The following is a 25,346-nucleotide window of genomic DNA, read 5'->3' as shown; positions in this document are numbered from 1 at the left end:
AGGGGCCACTTGGATGAGTTTTGAGCAGTGACTGGGAGTTTACCCGGTGGAGGAGAAAATGCAAGTCTGAAGGGTGTTCCAAACAGAGCGTGAAGAATGGTTAAACCTTATGTGAAAGCGAGATCTTAGTTTTAGGGTGTGTGGGAGATTTGAGAGGAAAAAGACTGGAAAGAAAGGTCAACCAGGCCAGGCCCCACGGGGAGGAAGGGACTGCGGTGGGGGAGAGCGGCTCTGGGTGCCAAGCCGAGTTGGATTCTTCTTCGCGGGGGGAGAACTCTCAAACTCTTTTGAGCTGTACTCTAGTTGTTTGTCAGGGTAATAGCGATTGCAGGGACAGTGTTTGCAAAGAGGACTTGTTTTTCTTTGATCAGTTTTCCACCAGCCAGAGTGGACTTGCTAAATCCCATCGTAACTCTTGCTTAAAATCCTTAAGTGACTTTCTTGCAAGTTCGTGATCTGGTCCCTGCCTTTCTTTCATTCTCTTTCTAGCATCTCATCATCGCAAATCATCATCGCAAACTGAACTTCTCACAACTTTTTAACCCCTCCCCTGCCCTGACCAGCATTCTTTCACCCTCTTCTAACTTTTATTAATACTTTAGCTCTCAGCTTCAACATTTCGGGGGTAATTCGAGAGAAGAGGCAGGCTTTTCTTACTGTGTACAGTGAGGTATTTCCATGACACTGAGTTTACTTCACACATTTCCCTTTTATTACAATTACTTAATTGTGGTCTTATAAACTCTAAGGTCTGTGAGGGTGCAGACTACTTTCTGCTGTAGTTGGTGACTGGCTCTTGGCATGTGGTTTCAAAATATTTTTTGACTCTTGTATGTGCCCTGACCTGGAATTGAACCTGCAACTTTGGTGTGTGGGGGTAACACTAACCAAAATTATATGTGGATGATAAAGTGGGTGAGTGAATGAGTGAAAGAAAGATCAATTAGGAGAAATAATGAGGGCCTGGACAAAATCACTTGTAGTAGAGATGAAGAGGAAGGGACAGATAAGGGAGGTGTTTCAGGGAAAGAACAGATTCTGATATCTGATTGGCTATGAGACCAGAAGGAAGAGAAGGTGATGCCAAGGGAAGAGGAGCATCAAGAACGATGGTAATTTTGTAGGTTGAGCTGAATTCAGCATTTATTAAGCAAGCCAAACGAATATCAAGAACTAGAGTTTGGCAGTGAGGATGGCATGGAAAATAAGCTGTATTTTGACTCTGTTTGAGATGGGAGATGTGCACAGACGGCAGTTGGAAATGAACATTTGATGTTTTGAGGAGAGATACGAATTCTTGATTTGTGACTCATTTCATTTCATTTGTGTGCCCAATGCATTCATAACATTGTGAAGGAGTGGGTGAGATCAGTGAGGAGAGATGTGCGCTAGAAACCAAGTTCCATGAGAGCTGGCGCCATATGAGACTTGTTTACTATTGTATCTCAGGCTGCAGCCAGGGCCTGGCGTGTGGTAGACTCTCAGAAACAATTCCAGGATGAAGAGAGATGGTCTCCAGTGGGAAGGCAAGAGGACTGGGATAGAACTGGGTGAAGGTCTTGATTATGTGGTATGTGAGGAGGGGCCAGTAGAGCCTGCAGAGAAATGGAGAAAAGAAAAGGAGAGAAACCAGGAGAAAGAGTATTGTGGAAGCCAAGAGAGGGGAGACTTCCAGGAGCGGTAGTCTATAGAGCTGGAAAGGCCTGGGAAATAAGAAGGGAGCAATATTTTTAGTAATTAGGAAGCTATTAATATTTTAGGTTTTCTAGGCTGTGCTAGTTACGTGACTCCTTAGTGTTGTAAAACATCAGAATATCTCAGCCTCACATGTCAGCATGTAAACTGTAGCTCTTTTATGATACCTGGTTTCTGTAAGTGGTACAAAATCTTTTTGTTAGAAGACCACAAAGTCTGATCCTTGGTTAAGAAAAATGAGGTCACCATTATTGGTGATGTTCAAGACGACACTTTTCAGTGCAAAGGTGGCCCCCGTGTTGCAAAAGTTTGAAGTGTAATTGGGGCTTAGGAAACAGAATTGGTGAAATACGCCTCTCCTTTAGGAAGGCTGGTGAAAGGAAGTCCAAAGAGGGACAGCAGCTTGGCTACATCTTTGTGGTTTTACTATACACAGACTGGAATTCAGAGTTGGCCAGTATGTTAGTTTCCTGTGCTGTGTAACAAATGACTACAAACTTAGTGACTTAGAACAGTATTCATTTTTTATCTTACAACTTATGTGGGTCAGGAGTTTGGACATGGTTTAACTGGAGACTGTGTGTTGTGATTAAGGTGTTGGTGGTCTGCGGTTGGTTTCCTCTGGAGACTCAACTTGGGAAAAGTCTGCTGCCAGGTTCACCTCACTCAGGTTGTTGGCAGAATTCATTTCCCTGAGGCTGTTTGACCAAGGGGGTCTCTGCTTCTGACTTTCTGCTGGAGGCTGCCCACAGGTTTGAGTTTCCTGCCACGTGGCCCTTTTCAGAGGCAGTCGTAACACCTAACACGGCAGTTTGCTTTTTCAAGTCCAGCGGGAGAGAATCTGTTGCTCTTTCTCTTAAGACGGAGTATAGTACATATGTTAACATCACTGCGAATATGCTATACGATGCAGTTTTGCATTCAACTTTTTATACTCTTAATGTATTTTCTTGTGTCATTAATATTCTTTTAATATAATTTTAATGGATGCATAATTCATCAGATAGACTTACTGACATTTCATGATTCTCCTTTGTTTCTGTAGAATAAATGAAGATCTAAATGGTTACAGAGTAAAATATACTTGAAACCCTTTTTTGAACAACCGTTATATTTTCCCCACATTTACTTCTAAAACAGCTTTATTGGGATACAACTCACATACCATCAAGTGTACAGTTCAGACAGTTCAGAGGTTTTTAGTGTACAGCAGTCTGTTTTATGCATGGTTTCACCTTCCGTGTTTCAGTTACCTGTGGCCAACCACAGTCTGAAATATTAAATGGAAACTAGTAGATATTTTGAGAGAGAGAACATTTACATAACTTTTGTTACAATATATTGTTATAATTATTTTATTATTATTTATTGTTAATCTCTTACCGTGCCTACTTTATAAATTAAACTTTATCATAAGTATGTATGTATAGGAGAAAACGTAGTATATACAGGCTTTGGGACTCTCTGTGGTTTCAGTCATCCACTGGGATCTTGGAATGTACCCCTCTCCGATAAGGGGGGACTGCTGTATTCGTAGAGTAGTGATGTGCCACCGTCCCTACTATCTAATTCCAGAACATTTTCATCACCCACCAAGAAACCCTGTGTCCATTATCAGTCCCTCTCCATTCCCTTCTCCCTTCAGATACCACCAACCCCTAATCTACTTTATGTTTCTATGGATTTGTAAATACTGAATATTTCTCATAAGTGGAATCGTACAGTATATGACCTTTGGTTTCTGGCTTCTTTCTCTTAGTGTAATACTCTCAAGGTTCATGCATGTCATAGGATATATCATTACTTCTTTCCTTCTGTGGACAAATAACATTCCATTGTAGGAATATACCATAGTTTATTTATTCAAATTTATCCATTCATCAAAGATTTTGAATATTTCCATTTTTTGTCTGCTGTAAATATTTATGTACAAATTTTTGTGTGGACATATGTTTTCGATTCTAGGATTAGAATTGCTGTGTCATGTGGTAACTCTGTGTTTAATTTTTTCAGGAACTGCCTAACTGTTTTCCAAAGTAGCTATACCATTTTATATTCCCCCAGCAATACAAGAGGATTCCAGTTTCTCCACATTCTTGCCAATGCCTGTTATTTCCATCTTTTTGGAAACCATTTTATAACCATTTTATTGGGTGTGAGATCTCATTATGGTTTTGATTTCCAATTTCCTAATGTCTAATTATGTTGAACATCTTTTCACATGCGTATTGGCCATTTGTAATATCTTCTTTGGAGAAAAGTCTATTTAAGTCCCTTAGGTATTTTGAAAATGGATTATCTGTGTTTTTATAGTTGAGTTTTAAGAGTCCTTTATATTTTCCGGATACACGTTCCTTATGAGATACATTATTTGCAGATAATTTTCTTCCATTCTTTAGTTGTCCTTTCACTTTCCTGATGAAGCACAGAGGCTTTTAATTTTGATGTCGTCCAATTCATTTTTTCTTGGTTGCTTGTGCTTTTAGCATCAAACCTAAGAAAACATTCCTTACCCCAACGTTCATGTTTTTTTCTAGGTGTTTTATACTTTTAGCTATTATGTTTAAGTCTGTGGTCCATTTTAAGTCATTTTTGTTTATGTTGTGATGTAGGGGCCCTGCTTCATTTTTTTTTTTTTTCATAAAGATATACAGTTGTTCTAGTAGTGTTTATTGAAAAGACTGTTCTTTCCCCGTCAAATTGTTTCTTGGCACCCTTGTTGAATATAAACTGACCATAAACGTCAGGGTTTGTTTGGACTTCTATTTCATTCCGTATTTTTTAAAGTGGTATTTATGACTCTGTCACTTACTGTGTTACCTTCACAGTTGGTTAACTCTTTGTCCCTTAGTTCTCTAGTCTTTAAAATGAATAAAAATAGTAAATACTTCATGGGATTACTGTGAGGATTAAAGGAGATTGTATGTGGGAGGAGATAGAGCAGTACCTGGTGTGGGGAAAGCACTCAGTGTGTGCGAGCTGTCGCCATCACCTCCACCACCACTGTCCGGGTCGCCGTCATCACCATCGTCACTGGCACCATCATGAAACTGAAATGTGATTTTCTAAGTTGTATGTGACTTATCTCCTTTATTGAATTTAAACCCTGAAATAAGATACCATGTTCAAAGAGTGTGTGATTGACAAGGGAGAGGACAGAGAGCAAAGAGGACTGAGGGCAAACTCTGGGGAAACACTTGCATTTAGGCATCTTTATTACAGTAGACTAAATGATTGTTTTTAAAAAAATGTACTTAAAAAAGCACTAAAGTCATTGTTTTAGGATAATTTTGGAGTAAGGGGGTCAGGTGGAGTGTTCTGTAATTGTTTAGGTTTATAAAGAAGTTCTAGAATAGGAGTCATGTCCACTAGGACATGAGGCTTTTTAAGACTTTATAAATATATTGGTTAGTCCAATGTCCTTATCATTACTATTTTAAGATTGCTGAGCAAATGTTGGCCATTTCCAAATTCCAGTTTAGTATCAATAATCACCCCCGTTTAGTATGATGTGAAAAATATCCTAGAAATGGAATCAGAACTTATTTGTTCTGTAATATTTAGCTGCTTTTATTTACGGTAAGCACCTATGTTTCTAATAGTGATTTGAGTGTTACAGGGCTTAAAAAAAGATGCCCTCTGTCTCTTGCTCTGCTCCTCTCTCATTCATACTGTTAGCATGTGACTGACATTGACTATATTAATTGTGAGTTTATATAACCGATGACAAACCGTATGACTACTTAGTGCTCTGCTTTACTTTATAATATCTGCATTGCTAGAGTTTTTTTATTAGCAAATAAACAAATTATTACTTTAAAACACCCCTTTTATCATAGTTATTGGTTAACTATCACAATTTTCTATTAATCGTGAAATGAAAGAACCAAGTATTTTGGGCGTCTGTTCCTTTCATTATGCTTAAATTTTTCTCCTTGTGTTTTAAAATTTATTTTCCTAGATCACTTTTTCCCCCTATGGTGATGCTTAATTTCTAGGTTTTTTTATATTTTAAAAATTTGATGTGCTTATTACCCCTAGATGTCGTTTGTCAGAGTGAACCGTTACAGTCCCCGGGGAGGGGGAAGGAAAGCGCTGAAAGTCAAGAAGAAGAAAGCGCCGGGGAAGCAGGAGTGGGATGTAAGTCTGGGGAGAGAAGCGGTGTAACAGTACTCTGGAGGAGCAGGTGTGCTGCACAGGCCCTAGTGAGTCGGGACAGTGCTCCGGACGGGGCTCAGCGTGTAAGAGGGTAGCTTGGGTTTATGGGCATGTTACATCCTCGGTGTCAGGGGGAAGAGAAGAATCCTTTGAGGAGTGTTTTTTAGGGTACAGGAGTCGAGGCTCTACCCTCTACTTCTTTTGAAGAGCTGGTATTGTACAGGCTTGGGTAGTATGTTTTTAAAAAGTCCCTCCACCTCACTTTGAGAACTCACTGCTTTAAGGAGACCACTCTAGCTGACCTGTGTCACTGATGTCTGAATTTGGGGGTCATTTTTTATATTTCCCCATAGCAGTCAATAATGCCATAATCACATGAGAGGCATTTTTGGCTGAAAAGGTGGATAATCCTTGCTGTCTTACCCCTCAAATTGTTTGTTGCTCACATGCACAGGCTGGTTGCTTGCAGTACAAAGGCTCTCTTAAGATAAAAGGCAAGTCTCAGGAACGTGGGACATGATCCATGGCTCCCGTCCTGATTATTGCTGGGCATTATCAAGGGGATTTTTATCTCCTGCAGCCTGGTACTTGGGTTTGGGCCATGGGACTTTTTATTTTATTTTATTATTTTATTTTTAAAAAATATATTTATTGATGAGAGAGAGAGAGAGAAAGAGAGAAACATCGATGTGAGCGAGGAACATCAACGTGCTGAATGGGGACTGAACCTGCAACCTAGGCGTGTGCCCTAACCAGGAATCAAACCCCCAACCTTTCGGTGTGTGGGCCAGCGCTCCAAGCAACCGAGCCGCACCGGCAGGGCTTTAGGTGCCTTCGCTTTCTAGTTTGGGTCTCGGATTCTTTTACACTTGGAGTCTTCTCAGTTGTGACCAGTCATCTTAGCCAGTTATCCTGAGCAAACCGATGGCGTTTGGAAGTAGAACAGAGGGACTTCTGTGTTTAAATTTGCTTTGTTGCCATCTGATTGGCTGTACAAAATTTTTTATAAGGGTGTGATTCCAGGGTAAAGAAACTGATGGGAGGAAAAAAAATGCACACGATAACATAAATATTGTCTCCTTCAGGGTGGTTATTTTGGGAAGTTCGGTTTTTACTCTGATTTGCTGCTGTTGCTGAAACATAATTGAAACCCATCATTTGAAATTGCGTCAGAACCTTTCTCGATTACTTTTTATCTCCAGTGCTGGAAAAATATGGTTTTTGAAGGTAGACTGAACTTGAAAGTAGTTGTAAGTCATTTGGAGTGAATGTTAAATGAAGGAAGAGAGATAAACTGAATAATATTGTTTTGATAAAAACTGAGATTTTTTTGAAATGGCTTGTAAATTAGATTTAAAGGCAATTTCAAAAGAAAATTGTTGTAAGTGGCAATATTATTAATGAAATTATATTTTCTCCCATGAGAACTAATTCCAAGCATATCACTTACTTATATGCCTCAATTCTATTATGATTATTAAAAATAATCCTCATGATCTTACAGTTGTGTCATGTGCTTTTCTAAATGAATATGAAAGGAACAATAGTTTGAGCAGAGATAGCCTTGAGGTAAATACAAATTATGGCCAAAAAGTTAAGTCTTTGAATACACCAACAGCTATTTCACCAGGCTCAGTTCTCTGTTTCTCTTAGGAGTAAAACTCTAAGTTGTTTGGTTTCCTGCCTTACCAAATTTGTGTAACAAAGTGACTGACGTCATCTTGGAAAGGGCCAATCGCAGGACTGCTCCTTGGAGCTCCCCGGGCTGTGCAGCGCAGTCCCCCCGATGGGGCATTAACGGTGCCTCCCCCGGTTGTGCAGTGCGGTAGCCCTGCCATGTTGGTTTTGTGCCTCTTTACTTATGTTTCCACATTTTGTGCTTACGGTGTTGAAATGGTCACAAATTGAACCTCTCTATAGTGATCACAGTTTATGTTTTAGGAATTTTTAGCAGTGCCCCATTCCATGGAATACAGTTTGAAAACTATAACTCTAGCTTATACTTATTTGAATTCTATATTACCCTCTTTTACTCATTTTTTTCAATAAAATATATACCTGCTTGTTGAATTTAGTTCTTATTTTCTGTAAGACACTTAATAGTCTGTTATTTTCTACAAGACACCTACAAGTTATCCATATTAATATTTAAATTGAGAATACTGGTTCCTGAAAAGAAAGACTTTTTGGTTCCAGGAATTTGAATTTGTTTTCAAATCCGGTACATACTCACACCTAAAATCCAGTACATACTCACACCTAGACACACAAATGAACAGTATGTGTTAATAGGTACGATATAACTTTCTGGATAATGTGACCAAAATATGGTTAAGAAATTTGAATAAAAAACTAGCATTTTATTTCAATTTAAATAAATACATTTACTTTAATGTATAAATATACAATGCTTTTATTAATATTTCAATTTAAATTGGAAACTTCATTTTGCTAAAATGTGATGACCAAGCCTCTTAACTCTTCAAAGGAAGGTTTCTTGGAGACCAGCATGCTTAAGTAAATACAGTCTTTTAACTGCAGTCTATCTGGCATGTAAAACAAAAAAGAAAACTAATGTCATGAAAAATAAACTAAAACTGATTTCAAATAGGTTTTTACCCTAAAGAGAATTTTTTCCTGTAGGAAAATTACCCAAAGAAAGTAAATAACTTCCTTTTTAAAAGATTTTATTTATTTATTTTTAGAGAGATGGGAAGGAAGGGAGAAAGAGAAAGAGAAACATTGATGTGGGAGAAATACATTGATCGGTTGCCTATCTCATGCCCCCAGCTGGAGACCTGGCCCACAACCCAGGCAGGTACCCTGACTGGGAATCACACTGACGACTTTTGGGTTTGCAGGCTGGCACTCAACCACTGAGCCACACCAGCCAGGGCAAAAGTGAATAACTTTAAAATCCTACTTTTAAAACTCCAGTAAATGCTAATATTTTGTGAGAAAGCTTTTTCTTTAAAGAAAGTTTGTCTTTTTTGCAGAATACTGTGAATGATCTAACAGTTCATCGGGCAACACCCGAAGATCTGGTAAGTTTAGTATCAAAAGGTAAGATTTGTTTAGTGTTTATTTCATATTTGGTTTCTAACCTTCAGAATAGAAGCCAGAGGTATTTCCTGGAAGTTGTTATATTTAGTCTTGCTTATGTCAATATAAAATAAAAAAGCATATCTTCTGGACTTCCCATTTTTTACCTAGAATATCAATTAGCCACAGTTAAACTTGGGTTCTCGAACGTCTCATCTCAAACAATTTGGTTCTTGACCAAGTTGTTCACAGAAAAAATGTCTCTTGGCAGACAAAGCTTTGGTGCTCCACCAGACAAGCCTTTCAGGCTGTTAAAGTGGAATGTCATTCTCAAACTTAAATTGTGCAGTTTGCAATTGAAGAGGTAGAGAAGAGGGAAGGGAGGATTGATATTCCTACTTCACTAATCAAAGAAACACTTGGGAAACGGGGAGAATTGCAACGTTTTATTGAGAAATATCACCCTGACAAAGAAGTAGCAAACCGTGTAATACACTTGTTCAGTGACAATGCATTATTTCACTTCAGGCAAGTGTTAAAACATAGGCAAAAACAAACATTATTGGATAGGTTTTTAGTGAGAGGCCCAGGGAGCCTGAAGCAAGTTCTAGTGAAGCAGAGACAAAAGAGAGAAAGAGCCCCAGAAGAACAGCTATCTGACATTGTTATGGAAGGGACAGCCCTCCACCCTCCTCGCCGTGTGCAGTCATCGATAGCTCTAACGTTAAAGGTAAGTTCTAGTGTGTACATACATTCTCATTTTTCTACTGTACATTTCGTTTGCTTTTTGTTACATTTTCATTTACACTTAATGTCTTTGTTTTTAAAGTGTTTATTTTTAGATTAAACAGTACATTAGACATGTACTGTATATAAGAAAGTTTAAAACAGGGAATCATTTGGGGGTCTGGAACCAATTAATTGAAGTTACATTTTTCTAATGGGAAAAAATGATTTGGTTTTCAAACAAATCTCTTCCTGACCAGCCTTCCAGAACTAACTAGGTTTGAGAACTAAAGTTCCGCTGTATTAGAATTTCACTAGATAGGTTTGGTTTATATTGGCTTGGCCAAAAAGTTCGTTTAGTTTTAGCTGTAAAATTAAAGACACATTTTTCATTTTCACCAATAACTTTATTGATTTTGTTGGCTATCTCTCAAGTAGTATAATGTTGATGGTTCTCGATTAATGTCTTGATTTGATTCCTATCAACTTCAACTGGTCTTCCTGACTGTGGAGCATCGTCCAGCGAGAAATCTCCAGCATGAAACTCTGCAACCACTTTTGCCATGATCGACCAGTCGCAGCACCTTCTCCATACACTGCGTGAATCTTTTTTTGCATTTCAGTTGAATTTTTACCTTTCTTGAAATAATAAAGGATAATATACCAAAAATGTTGCTTATTTTCTCCCATCTTTAATACTCCCATAATATTAAAATGGCTGTACAAAAATTCACCAATTTTGATGTTCTTTAAAAATGCACACTAATATGACAGCTGTCACAATACAATCTAACAAAATTGTTTCAAATGAAGTTAAAGACAACTAAGTGCTACTAGACCCATCTTACAGAAAAAAACAAATGAACTTTTGGCCAACCCAATAGTTTAAATCTCTGTAGTCCAGTATTGACTTGTGTAAATCTATCATTCTTTTCCTATCTGTAGATATCTCCAGCATTATTTACTATTCTCTGTACAAATATACTGGTCTAGTCAATGTGGTAATTTATTCCTTGGGCAGGCTATGTGTATTTCCACATTTGAGCCCAAATTCATGCTACTTTCCTTAGTTCGAACAGTTTCCCTACTTCACTACCTGTCTAATTCTTACTTTGCTTCCTCATCATAGTCTTTTTAAAGTTTCTACTATATATAGAATTTTTTTTAAAAAAACAGCTTTATTGAGATATAATTCATATACTGTAAAATCCACCCTCTTAAAGTATATAGTTTATTGATTTTTAAAATATATTCACAGATTAGGCAGCCATCATTACTTTCTAATTATAGGACATTTCTATCACCCCCCGAAGAAACTCTGTACCCATTAACAGTCACTTCCTATGCCCCCCTCCCCTTCTTACCAGATCCCTGGCAACAACTAAGCTACTTCATGGCTCTGTGGGTTTGCCCGTTCTGGACATTTGGATTGTTTCCACCTTTTGATTATTATGAACAGCGCTGCTATGAACATTCATGTATAAGTTTTATCTAAGAAAATATGTTCCCAGTTCTCTTGGGTGAATACCTAGGAGTGGAATTGCTGTACCCTGTGATATCTGTATTACTTATCTTCCTGATGAACCGCCAAACTGGTTTTCACAGTGGCTGTAACAGTTCCATTCTCACCAGCATGGATGAGGCCTCCAGCTTCTTCACATCACTTGTCAATACTTGGTATTGTCATCTTTTTGGCCTCAGTTCTCCTAGTGGGTATAAAGTGGAATCTCACTGTGGTTTGGGTTGCATTTCTCTAGTTACCAGTGATGTTGAGCAGTTGAACATCTTTTCACGTGCTTATTGGTCATTGTTGACCATAGTATCTTCTTTGGAGGAATGTATATTGAAATCTTTTAGTCATTTTAAAATTGAATTATTTGTGTTTTTATTGTTCAGTTGTAAGAGGTTGTTTTTTGGTATGTGTATATTCTGGATATAAGTTCATTATGAGATAAATGATTTTAAATATTTTTTCCCATTCTCATGGTTGTCTTTTCACTTTCTTGACAATGTCCTTTGAAGCACAAAAGTTTTTAAATTTGGTGGGATACAATGTATCTAATATTTCCTTTGTCATTTGTGCCTTTAGTGTCACACCTAAGAAACCATTATCTAATCAAAAGTTCACAAAGGTTTACTCCTATATTTTCCTTGTTTAAAAAAAATTTGGTGAATTTATTGGTGTGACCCTGGTTAATAAAATTATACAGGTTTCAGGTGTACAGTTCTGAACATCATCTGTGTGTTGTACTGTGTGTTCACCACCCCAAGTCAAGTCTCCTGCCATCACCATTTATCCCCCCTTTACCCTCTTCTATCTCCCCCACCCCCACTCCCTCTGGTTATTATCACTATGTTTTAGCTCTTACGTTTAGGTGTCTGATCCATTTTGAGTTAAATTTTATATGTAGTGTGAAATAGAGGTCCAGCTTCATTTTTTTTTGCAAATGGATATCCAGTTTTCCAAGTACCATTTGTTTTCTCCTTATTGAGTTTTCTTGGCACCCTTGTTGAAAATCAGTTGTTCATAATATAAGGGCTTAGTTTGGACTGTCAATTCTATTTCGGTGATCTTTATGTCCTTATTCCAGTACCACACACTCTTGATTAATATAGCTCTGTAGTAAGTTTGAAGGCCTACTTTTTAAGCTGTGCAACATTTGATACCTCTTCTGAACTGTTGCACTTACTACCTACGTAAGGCCTTGAGTATATGCCATCTGATGCATACCGTGATCTTCGTATATGTGCAGTTTCCCTGGGCAGGTTATTGTGCTGTTGAGGGACAGGAACCATATCTTCTACGTGTTTCTGGACCTAGGAATCTGAATCCTGGTAGCTCATTAAATGTTCATTGAGGATAATGATGCTAGACTGACTAAATCTTTTTATGATGAAAAATTTCAAACTCATGTGAAAGTGCAAAGTACCAAGAGCTCCCATATACTGTTCACCCAGATATAACGTTATTAAAATTTTAAATAATGCTGTCATTTGTCATATCCTTCTCTAGCTTCGCTGAAGCATTTTAAAACAAGTCCCAGGGAACATGTCATATTGTGCCTATATATTCAGTTTGTATCTTAAAAAATACAGACAATTGCTTTTATAACCACAATGCCATTTCTACACCTTGAAAAAGTAATAATACTTTTTTTGGCATTACCTAATTCTCAGTCCACATTCAAATTTTCTTGGTTGTCTTAAAAATGTCATTTTCCTTTGGTTTTTGGGACTCAGAATCCCAACATAGTATTTGGTTGTTAGTCTCTTAATGAACTGATTTCTTATTTACATGGTGAAAACTCAGCAGTACATTCTATCAGATGCTGTGCTGGTTTTGTTTATATTTATAGTTCTAAATACTAGAGTACGTGTTAAGCCAATATCTGCTTTTATTCCTTAGCATCCTCAATGAACTCCTCCCCCCTAGCTCATAAGTGGTGGCTCAGAATCTCTGCTTCTGCTTCAGTAATTCTTCCCTGGAGTCCCTCATCTCCAGTGACCCCGTCCACATGCACTCGTCGCAGGGCTGTAAATACACTACAGTCTTAGTTCTTGGTAGTGATGTGTGAGTTTTATGAAACGGTTGTGTTTGCCAAGATGACTCAGTGGGTTTTATGCCTTTCACGCTGTGCTCAGTGTATTGTACATGTATACGTATGTGTAACTGAAAAGCTTAATAAAATATTTAATATGTGCAGTGTATCTTATTATTTTCTATTCTGTATTCTCTTTTATTTAAAGTATGTTGGTTTTGACCCATTAGTTGATTTTTACCACCCACAAAATGAGTCCTAGCGTGCAGTTTGAAAAACACTAGTTTATTGGACAGTCCTGTACAGAGGAAGTAGAAATTAGTACACTTTTTGTTTTGTCTTATAGCTAGGTCTAGTAGTTCTAGGTATAGAAGACTGAAAATTTTGGCTATGAATATATATATGTATATAAATATACATATGTTGAATCAGAAATAATTTAAAAAGACATGTATATTTGGTGGTCCTACCTCTGAATAGGCGACTTCTTTGCTCCTGAAACATTCTTTTATAATCTCTTTTTCTATGTAGATACGTCGTCATGAAATACACAAGTCGAAGAACAGAGCATTAGTGCACTGGGAACTCCAAGAAAAAGCTTTGAAGAGAAAATGGAAGAAGCAGAAACCGGAAATTTCTAATCTTGAGAAAAGGAGATTGTCCATCATGAAGGAGGTAATGCTGAACTGCAGTATCTCAGAGTTAGAAAGAGATAAGTGGGTTTCTCTCTCTTCCCCCAAATTTGATTCACGTCCGAGAGCCTGGTAATTACTGCAGCCTCATACAAAGGTCTACGTGTGGACTTTGGAAAAGCAGCAGGGACGGGTCTGGCTCCACAACTTAGACTCCCCAGTGTAAATCACAGTAGGCAAATTATTAACTTCTCAGCCTGAATTTTCTCATCCTTAAAATGGAAATAACGTTATTAACCTGATTGTATTGGTAAGAGATTTCTACAGTGATCAGCACAGTCCTTGGCAAATAACTGGTGCCATATCGTATATATAAACTGCTATTATTTTTCTCAATTCGTATGTAGTGCTGTTAGATTACTTTGCAAAAAATGTGTGTGCTTGTCCAACAAGTTAGTTAGTGAGCCACTTGTCTTTGGCTTAATTTTGTATATATGTATTTTTTATTTTAAATTTTAAAATTTATTGATGAGAGACACAGAGAGACAGAAAGATTGATTTGTCATTCCACTGATTTATGCATTCATTGGTTGATTCTTGTATGTGCCCTGACTGAGGACTGAACCTGCAACCTCAGGGTATTGGGACAATGCTCCAGCCAACTTAGCTACCCAGCCAGGGTATCTTTGGTTTAATATTTTTTTGTGTGAGATGTAGGGTATTTGGATTAATAATCAGATGTGTCAGAGTAAACAATATGGGAAATAAGAGGAAACCATAGGAAAAAGTCCTTCATTTATTTGGGCTGAAGTCATTGTAAAAGAAATGTGCTTTGTTTGTAGAGTTGTTTCTTGTTCAATGTTGAAGCTTATGGCACTTGGCTGTCTGGGTGACCTTTCCTTGAAGCTTTAAATCACATTCTATCTTTTGAAGAATTCATTAGGCTTCTTAGGGAAATACAAAAGTCTTTTTTTTTTTTTTTTTTTTTTTTTTTTAAATTTATTTATTGTTATTTAATTACAGTTGTATGCCTTTTCCCCCATCCCTTCACCCCACCCCAGGTGAACCCACTTCCCTCCCCCCTCTCCACCCTCCCCCTTGGATTTGTTCATGTGTCCTTTATAGTAGTTCCTGTAATCCCCTCTACCTACTGTCCCCGCCCCCACCCCCCACCCCCGCCCTTGCTATTGTTACATTGTTCTTAACTTCAATGTCTCTGGTTATATTTTGTTTGCTTTTTCCTTCTATTGCTTATGTTCCAGTTAAAGGTGAGATCATATGGTATTTGTCCCTCACTTCCTGGCTTATTTCACTTAGCATAATGCTCTCCAGTTTCATCCATGCTGTTGCAAAGGGTATAAGCTCCTTCTTTCTCTCTGCTGCGTAGAATTCCATTGTGTAAATATACCATAGTTTTTGGATCCACTCGTTTGCTGATGGGCACTTCGGTTGCTTCCAGTATTTGGCTATTGTAAATTGTGCTGCTATGAACATTGGGGTGCACAGATTCTTTTGGATTGGTGTTTCAGTGTTCTTAGGGTATAATCCCAGCAGCGGAATTGCTGGGTCAAAGGGCAGTTCCATTTTTAGTTTTCTGAGGAAATTCCATATTGTTTTCCACAGTGGCCTCACCAGTCTGCATTCCCACCAACAGTGCACTAGGGTTCCCTTTTCTCCGCATCCTCTCCAACATTTGTTTGTGGATTTGTTTATGTTGGCCATTCTGACTGGTGTGAGATGATACCTCATTGTGGTTTTAATTTGCATCTCTCTGATGGCTAGTGATGCTGAGCATCTTTTCATATGTCTCTGGGCCTTCTGTATGTCTTCCTTGGAGAAGTGTCTGTTCAAGTCCTTTGCCCATTTTTTAATTGGGTTGTTTGTCTTCCTGGAGTGGAGTCGTGTGAGTTCTTTATATATTTTGGAGATCAGGCCCTTGTCTGAGGTATCATTGGCAAATATGCTTTCCCATATTGTTGGTTCTCTTTGTAATTTGGTGCTGTTTTCTTTAGCCATGCAGAAGCTTTTTATTTTGATGAGGTCCCATTTGTTTATTCTTTCCTTTATGTCCCTTGCTTTAGGGGATGTGTCTGTGAGGATGTTGCTGCGTGGAATGTCTGAGATTTTCCTGCCAATGTTTTCTTCAAGGACTTTTATGGTGTTACGGCTTATATTTAAGTCTTTTATCCATCTTGAGTTTATTTTCGTGTATGGCGTAAGTTGGTGATCGAGTTTCATTTTTTTGCACGTAGCTGTCCAGATCTCCCAACACCATCTGTTGAAGAGACTGTTTTTGCTCCATTTTATGCTCCTGCCTCCTTTGTCAAATATTAATTGATCGTATAGATTTGAGTTTATTTCTGGGCTCTCTATTCTGTTCCATTGGTCTATGAGCCTGTTTTTATGCCAGTACCAGGCTGTTTTGATTACCGTTGCCTTGTAATACAGTTTGATATCAGGTATTGTGATACCTCCTGCTTTGTCCTTCTTTCTCAAAATTGCTGCTGCTATTCGAGGTCGTTTATGGTTCCATATGAATTTCTGTAATGTTTGTTCTATATCTGTGAAATATGTCATGGGTACTCTAATAGGGATTGCATTGAATCTATAAATTGCTTTGGGTAGTATGGCCATTTTGATGATGTTAATTCTTCCAATCCATGAACATGGTACATGCTTCCATTTGTTTGTATCTTCCTTAATTTCTTTCTTCAGTGTTGTGTAGTTTTCTGAGTACAGGTCTTTTACCTCCTTGGTTAGGTTTATTCCTAGGTACTTTATTTTTCTTGTTGCTATATCGAATGGGATTTTTTTCCTGATTTGTGTTTCTGCAGTTTCGTTGTTGGTGTACAGGAATGCCTTTGATTTCTGGGTATTGACTCTGTATCCAGCTATTTTGCCAAATTCATTTATTAGGTCGAGTAGTTTTTGAGTGGAGTCTATAGGGTTTTCCATGTACACTATCATGTCGTCTGCAAACAGTGACAGTTTCATTTCCTCCTTTCCAATTTGGATGCCTTTTATTGCTTTTTCTTGTCTGATTGCTGTGGCTAGGACTTCCAATACTATGTTGAATAGGAGTGGTGAGAGAGGGCATCCTTGTCTTGTTCCTGATCTTAGTGGGAAAGCTCTAAGTTTTTGTCCATTGAATGTGATGCTGGCTGTAGGTCTCTCATATATGGCCTTAATTATGTTGAGGACTGCTCCCTTTATTCCCACTTGGCTGAGTGTTTTTATCAGAAATGGGTGCTGTATCTTATCGAATGCTTTTTCCGCATCTATTGATATGATCATGTGATTTTTGTCTTTGCTGTTGTTGATGTGATGTATTATGTTTATTGATTTGCGAATATTGTACCATCCTTGCATCCCTGGGATGAATCCCACTTGGTCATGGTGGATGATCTTTTTAATATATTGCTGGATGCGGTTTGCTAATATTTTGTTGAGAATTTTAGCGTCTATGTTCATCAGCGATATTGGCCTGAAGTTTTCTTTCTTCGTTGTGTCTTTATCTGGTTTTGGGATTAGGATGATGTTGGCTTCATAAAAAGAGTTTGGGAGTCTTCCATCAGTTTGGATTTTTTCGAATAGTCTGTGAAGGATAGGGGTTAGTTCTTCCTTAAATGCTTTGTAGAAATCTCCTGTGAAACCATCTGGTCCAGGGCTTTTGTGTGATGGGAGTTTCTTGATGACTGCTTCAATTTCCTTTGCTGATATTGGTCTGTTCAGGTTTTCTGCTTCTTCTTCAGTCAGTTTTGGAAGATTATATTTTTCTAGAAATGTGTCCATTTCATCTAGGTTTTCAAATTTCTTAGCATATAGGTCTTCATAGTAATTTCTTACGATCCTTTGTATTTCTGTGGTATCAGTTGTAATCTCTCCACTTTCATTTCTAATTCTGTTTATTTGGATCCTCTCTCTTTTCTTCTTGATAAGCCTACTTAAAGGCTTGTCGATTTTGTTTATCTTTTCAAAGAACCAGCTTCTGGATTCATTGATCCTTACAATTGTGCTTTTAGTCTCTATGTCATTTAGTTCTGCTCTGATCTTGGTTATTTCCTTCCTTCTGCTTGCTCTGGGCTGTCTTTGTTGTTGTTCCTCCAGTTCTTGTAGGCGTAGGGTTAGGTTGTTTGTGTGAACTGTTTCTAACTTCTTAAGGTAGGCCTGTATTGCTATGAACTTCCCTCTCAGGACTGCCTTAGCTGTGTCCCATAGGTTTTGGGTTGTTGTGAGTTCGTTTTCATTTGTTTCCAGGAAGTTTTTGATTTCTTCCCTAATCTCGTTCTTGACCCATTCATTGTTTAATAGCATGCTATTCAGTCTCCATGATTTTGAGTGTTTTGGGTTTTTACCCTTGGGGTTGGTTTCTAGTTTCAGACCCTTGTGGTCAGAGAAGATGCTTGATATGATTTCAATTTTCTTGAATTTGTTGAGGGTTGCTTTGTGTCCTATCATGTGGTCTATCTTTGAAAAAGATCCATGGACACTTGAAAAGAATGTGTATTTTGCTTCTTTGGGATGAAAAGCTCTGTATATATCAGTTAAGTCCATTTCCTCTAGGGTATTGTTAAGTGACACAATATCTTTGTTAATCTTTTGTTTGGAAGACCTGTCCATTTTTGATAGTGGGGTGTTAAAATCCCCTACTATAATTGTGTTGCTGTCAATATCTTTCTTGAAATCCTCCAAGATTTTCTTTATGTATTTGGGTGCTCCTATGTTGGGTGCATATATATTTATAATGTTTATGTCTTCTTGGTGGATTCTTCCTTTGAGTATTATGAAGTGACCTTCTGGGTCTCTCTTTATGGCCCTTCTTTGGAAGTCTATTTTGTCTGATATGAGTATTGCTACCCCTGCTTTTTTTTCCTGTCCGTTTGCTTGGAAAATTTGTTTCCAGCCCTTCACTTTCAGTCTGTGTGAGTCTTTTGTCCTGAGATGGGTTTCTTGTAGGCAGCATATGTGTGGGTCATGTTTTCTTATCCATTCAGCTGTTCTATGTCTTTTGATTGGAGCATTTAATCCATTTACATTTAAGGTTATTATCGATAGGTAGTTATTCATTGCCATTATTTCCTACCTGTGTTCCTCTGTCTTTCTCTTTTCCTTCCTTTCCTTAAAGCAGTCCCTTTAGCATCTCTTGCAGAGCTGGTTTGGTGGAGCTGTATTCTTTTAGACTTCTTTTGTCTGGGAAGCTCTTTATTTGGTCTTCTATCTTGATTGAGAGCCTTGCTGGGTAAAGTAGTCTTGGTTGGAGGCCTCTGGTTCTCAATACTTGGAATATTTTTTGCCATTCTCTTCTGGCTTGGAGCGTTTCCATTGAGAAGTCAGTTGCTAACCTTATTGGGGCTCCCTTGTATGTTACTTCCTTTTTCTCCCTTGCTGCCTTTAAGATCCTCTCTTTGTCTTGGAAATTTGCCATTTTAATTATGATGTGTCTTGCAGTGGGTCTCTTTGGGTTCCTCTTGTTTGGGACTCTTTGTGATTCCTGGATTTGGGTGACTTTTTCTCTCCTCAGATTAGGGAAATTTTCCATCATTACTTTTTCAAACAGGTTTTCTATCCCTTGCTCTTCTTCTTCTCCTTCTGGTATTCCTATTATACGGATGTTGTTACGTTTCATGTTGTCCTGCATTTCCCTTATTGCCTCTTCATTCTTTCTGAGCCTCTTTTCCTTTTCTTGTTCCTTCTGGGTGTTTTTTTCTACTTTATCCTCCAGCTCGCTGATCCGATCCTCTGCTTCATCAAGTCTGCTTTTAATTCCTTCTACTGTGTTCTTCAATTCAGAAATTGTATTCTTCATTTCCTCTTGGCTCTTGTTGATATTTTCTATTTCCTTTTTCATGTTGATATAGTTTGCAGTGAGTTCATTGTAGTTTCCTTGTAGTTTCTGGTAGTTCTCTTTGAGCTCAGAGAGCTCAGTGAGCTTCCTGATGACCATTGCTTTGAACTCAGTATCTGATAGTTGACTTGCCTCTTTTTCGGTTAGTATTCTTTCTGAGACTTCCTCCTTTCCTTTCATTTGGGAATTGTTTCTTTGTCTTCCCATTGTTTGTGAGGCTCTTCTTGTTGGCCTCTGTTTCTTAAATTGCTTTGTTCTGAATCCCTGGGTTTATGATATGAACTTCTATGGTAGAATGCCAGTGGGATTCGGTGGTGCTGTCTCCTTACTCTCCTGTGCTCACTGGTCTTGAGCTGACGTTTATGTGTTTAACACGGTCTAACTCTAGTCTTTTCAGCACTCCAGGTTTTGTTGTCGCACCTGTGGGAAAAATAGAAAGGGGGGGAGAAAGAAAAGGAAAAAACAAACAAACAAACAAAAAAAAAACCAAAGATGGGAAGGAGGGAAATAGGAAAGGAGGAAAGGGAGGAAGGAGGGAAGAAGGATTAAAGAAAGATCGGAGGCAAGATAAGAAGGAATTTTAACAAAAATTAAAACATAGAAATAGATAAAAGAAGGGAGGAAGAAGACATAAAAATGGTAAAGGATGGGAGGAAGAAGGAATGAAAGAAAAAAAAGAGAGAGAGAGGAAGAAGGAGTTCAGGGGGAAAGGAAAAGGGGAAAAAAAAAAAAAAAAAAAAAAAAAAAAAAAAAAAAAGAGGGAAAAAAAAAAAATCTTCTGTTGGCTTTAAACCGTTCAGGTTATTTCTGCTGTTGTCCTGTCTGTGCAACGGGAGGCGGTGGTTGGAAGGATTGGTTTCACTTTTCTTCCTTCCTGGGTCACACTCTTCACTGTTTTGTAGGTGTGGTCCCTGGCAGGCAATCAGGCCGTTGATCAGCCAATCCAGCAGCTTTGTTCTTGGGACTCTCGAGTGGCCGCTCCAGCCGCTTTGGCTCCGGACGCGTGCGCGCGCAGCAGGGGAATCCAGCCGCTTCGGGTTTGTGACGTTATTTGGGCTCTGAGCGCGCAGCCGGCCGACCGGTCGAGCCGCCCAGGCTAGGGAGGCTGGCGCGCCGCAAACTGCTGGTTCAGCCGCCTTGGTGTTACGTCTCTCGCCAGCCCCTTTGTGCTTGGGAAGTGCGCATCCAGCCGGCCCTACGCTTGGTGAGCGCGCAGCCCGCCGCCGAGCCAGAGGCTCTACGCTTGGGGGCCCGATCCAGCTGTCCGGGGCTTGAGACTCTCGGGTGGGCGGGGCCGCCCTGGGACCGAATCACGCGGTCCTCGGTTCCGAGGTTTTGGGTCTGTGGGTGGAGCAGCTAGTCTCTGCTCCAAAAGATCTCGGAGGTTTCAGGTGTGGGCGCCCCTCCGGGGTTTCATGTACGGGCCCCGTTCGCTAATCTGCGCGCGCGCTACCGCGCGCAACCGGACCTCAGGTGAGCGCCGGTGCTGCTTATCCCGCGTTCCCCGTTCACAGTCCAGGGGCGGAGGGGGGAGGGGCGCCAGGGGCCTCGGCCACCACCGAGAGTTCTCTAACTAGCCCCTGAGTGTCTCTATTTTCTTTTTCTTTTTGAGAAATTCCTCCTTTTCAAGCCCCCCTGGTCCAATCAAGCACCTGGCTGCTCACAGCGCAGCCTGGCCCTCTCTCAGGACTCCTGCAGCAGCCCCTGCGCCAGGGCTGGCGCCTCTGCAGCCCTTGTACCGCGCGGTCCCGGGTCCCGGGGACCTTATTGTCCTTGAGCACTCTCCTTACCGTCAGATCTTTCAGTGTCCTCTATCTTTGGTCTCTAATCTTCGTATATGCTGGAGTACTGTTGGCTGTTCGCTCTGCTCCTCAGATCAGCTAGGTATTTCCCTGGCACTGAGGGGAAGTGAATTCTGCTCCCACCTATGTTGCCGCCATCTTCCCGTCGATGATCAAAAAAGTCTTGATCTTATAAATCATCAGGAAGAATTATATCTCCCAAATCAATGTTTACATGACTTTATAAAAAAAAACCCAGTAGATTAAGAGAGACTGGTTCGTTACAGAGAAGTATCTTTTGGTGATCTTGGACAAGTCACATATATTTAAATGTTGTGTGTTAATTCTTAGTGAGAGGCCTAAGAACACATATCTGGCCACGAAAAAAGGCAGCCCCTTTGAAGTGACTCTGGGCTTTTGTTTTTCCTTCATTTTTTTAGTTGCTCCTGCTCATGTCCTGAACTTTTTTTCCTCCCCTCCCCTCCCCTCCTTCCTTTCTTCCCCTCCCTTCCTCCCTCCCTTTCTTCCTTTCTCCCTCCCTTCCTTTCTCCCTCCCTTCCTTCTTCCCTCCCTCCCTTCCTTCCTTCCTTTTTAAAAATAGATATGGTAGAAGTAGAGGTTGAAAGAAGAAGGGTGAGAGAGGATGAGTGAAGTTTCTCTGCCTTCTTTCCATGGTGCCATGTCCTCAGGCTCTAGTCTAGTGTTTCTCAACCCTGACTCATGTTAGATTTAGTTAGGGTTGAGAACTCCCATTAAAAAAAATAATTATAGCCCTGGCCAGTGTAGCTGAGTTGATTGGAGCATCATCCCATGGACCGAAAGGTCATGGGTTCAATTCCCAATCAGGGCAAATAACCAGGTTGTGAGTTCAATCCCTGGTTGGGGAATGCATGGGAAGGCAACTGATCAATATTTCTCTCTTTCTCTCTCTCTCTCAAAAATAATGAAAAAATGTCCTCGGGTGAAGATTAAGAAAAAATTGTGGTATCTGGACACAGATACGTCTATATTCAGATATTCTGATTTAGTGGATCTGGGATATGGCCCCACTTAGGTATTTTTTAGACAGTTTCTGTATAAATTTAGTATGTTGCCAGGGTTGACGACCTCTGCTATTAGTGGGATTTAGGTATTATATCTTGGAGGTTATTCCATGTCAGTATTGAAAAGTTTACCTTTTCTTTTCATGGCCAGCTATATATAAATGTACCACAATTTATTTACCCAGTGCTTTATTGGTGGACATTTAGGTTGTGTGTTAGAGTATGCTTATTTTAAGCTTCTGGAAAAACAAAAGACCCCAAAATAGAGTGGTTTAAACAAAATAGAAATCTGTTTCTCTCATTAAACTCATCAGAGGTAAATGGTAGTTTGGTAGGGGCTCTGCCTGATCTCACGTGTCTCTCGGTACACGACTTCCATCTCTGAGTACCTAATGGCTGCTTCAGCTTCCTGCCGCTCTGCTCCGGCCAGCAGAAGCAAGAAAGAGCGTGCATCCTACTCCTTTTGCCTAATATCCAGAAGTTCTCGCTTATATGCCATTGGCAAGAAATTCATTGCATGACTATTCCCACCTGCAAGAATGGTTGGGAACCGTCATGCAAGAATGGTTGGGAAATTGAGTTAGGTACTTAGCTAAAATGTGGGAGCTCCTCTGTTAAAGGGAAAATGGAAAGAAAGGATAGGTAAGTAGCAGTGTCTACCACCTACAGGTCATTTCCAGCCATGCCAGTATAAATAATGTAATGAAAATCTTGGAATATGTTTCTGGGTACATGTATATTTCTAGGATAAATTCTTAAAAGTGGAATTGCTGAAGCAAAAGATATGCTCATCTATTTCAATGTTGTTAAGTTTGTGATGTCTCTGTTAAGGGACAGGATGGGACCAAAGGAAGAAGCCTCCTTGGGCAGGCCCACTTGGCTCAATCATTATGTACAAGGGAGGGGGCCCAAAAGCCCCCAGAATTTATTTATAAAAAATTGTGTATTTATCCTTACATGTTTAAACTTCAGTCACCTTCAAAGTTCGCTCCATTTGATGCAGTGTGCCTATGGAGATGTTTCCACTGCTCGGAACAGTTTATGACCTTGTCGATTTGGATGCCTAAAACGAATGCCCAAAGTGCTTGTTTTCTGTTTTTTGTTTCACCTCTTCTGCATGGACAAAATGTATCCCTTTGAGGACTTTTGTCATCTGGGGAAAACAAAAAAAAGCCACTCAGGGTGAGATCAGGTGAATAGGGAGGGTGGGCACAGGGGTCGTGCTGATTTTGGTGAAAAACTGCTGAATGCTCAGGGCGGTGTGGCCAGGTGCGCTCGTAATCACCCATCATGAAATGGGCAAGTGCATTGGAAGAATCTTCAGAAAAAAATTCACTGAAACTGAACACAGCCTCTCACAACAGTGCCAGCTGGTACACTGATACAGATGGGTTCCTACAACACTCACCTAGCAGGGGAAGCCTGTACTACAAGGGGCCCGCCCTCCAGAAGATAATTTCAGGGTTTTTAAAAAAAATTTTAATTTTAATTTTTTATTGTTATTCAATTACAGTTGTGTGCTTTTTCTCCCCATCCTGTTTTGTTTTGTTTTTGATCCTGGCTTGTATTAGAGCTGCCAGGACCCGTCCCCCAGAAGCTGTGCTCCTACATTAATTTAAATTAACAGAAAAGCTCTTTGGCCAACATAATCTTCGATTCATTCTCTGTGATACACTCATGTCATGGGAATCAAGAAGATAATGTTTGAAGTCCAAATCTGAAAGAGGGAGGCTTTGATAGATTTTATAAATTCCAAAGGTATAATAACTTCCTAAGTTTCTTTGTGATTTCCCAATTCTGTCAGGTTTTTATTACCAGAGGACAAAAATGCTAGGATGAGAAGTTTTTGATAGTGTTTTTAGAGGGATCTTGACTGATTCTTTGAAAATCCAAGACGTGTACCACTATTTATAAGTTTGGCTTTGTGATCTGCAATCCCATCTGCAGAAGTGTTACACAGGGGCGGACAAAAGTGGCTTACAGTCGTTCATATGGAAAATAATACAATAGTTAATAAATAATAATACAAGAATAAACTTTCATGTGCTCCCAACTGTAAGCCTACTTTTGCCCACCCCTGTACATCCAAATGGGCTCTCAGAGATTTGGTGTACCTATGAAGAGGATGAGTTTTATCAGAGAGGAGTGATAAAGAAATCTAGAAAGAGCAAAGGAAAGCCAGCTCTGGCCACTGAGCCCATCTGCTGCAAGGAGCCTGGGTGGAGACTAGCAGAGAGGAGAGGGCAATGGCTTCACTGGGGACCTCATTATAATTGATGTCAGGTCTTGTTATGATAAAATTCTTCCTTCACGTTCTTCTTCTGTGAATTCTCTCTTTACTTTGATAAGAGGTCAAAAACGTTTTATAAAAAGCAGCAAATTTTTGAAACTGCCATTAGGAAATATTCTCTGTGTGATTTTTCTAGTGTAAACAATACATTATGATGCTCCATTTACTCCCTTTCCTAAGCTCTAAATGCACATACTTGCAAGATGGCTAATTAGGGATAGAAATTTAGTGCATGGGATAATATAATTTAAGTTGTAACAATATTCTCAAATATTTCTAGAGTGATGTACAGGTATCCAGTGTGTCCACATCCTTGTAACACCCCTGTGGGCTTGGACAGGTGTTTATATTTTCATTGACACATCAAGGAACTAAGGTTAAAGTGGTTAGATTTTGCTCAGTATCTTTTGACTGGACCTAGGTCCCAGTCTTCTGGCTCCAAATGTCCTCTTTGTCTTATACCATCCCAAAGCTTACTTTCTGTGGAAAGGACAAATCCAGGACTTTGAGTTTCTCCACCTGAGCAGGGCAGTTGCTTGGCCATAGCAGGGGAGGAAGGGGAAAAAGTCAGAATGTGACTCAGGTTATTTTCCTT

General features: G+C 39.4%; 1 protein-coding gene across 5 annotated transcripts in view; it reads left to right on the top strand.

Moving 5' to 3' along the window:
* SPICE1 (spindle and centriole associated protein 1) overlaps nt 1-25,346 on the top strand; it is a 108,849-nt gene that overhangs the window by 42,919 nt on the left and 40,584 nt on the right. For 2 of the 5 annotated variants that reach the window (XM_053918354.2, XR_008426147.1), the window contains 3 exons: nt 5,737-5,835; nt 8,850-8,897; nt 13,692-13,835. In XM_053918354.2, the coding sequence (XP_053774329.1) occupies nt 5,737-5,835; nt 8,850-8,897; nt 13,692-13,835 (291 nt within the window). The other 3 variants (XM_045185861.3, XM_053918353.2, XM_053918355.1) reach the window with 3 other exon arrangements.

This window comes from Desmodus rotundus, chromosome 2 (assembly GCF_022682495.2).
Source record: "Desmodus rotundus isolate HL8 chromosome 2, HLdesRot8A.1, whole genome shotgun sequence".
Taxonomy (NCBI): Eukaryota; Metazoa; Chordata; class Mammalia; order Chiroptera; family Phyllostomidae; genus Desmodus; species Desmodus rotundus.
The sequence above is the reverse complement of the archived record's forward strand: the minus strand, read 5'-3'. Positions and strand labels throughout refer to the sequence as shown.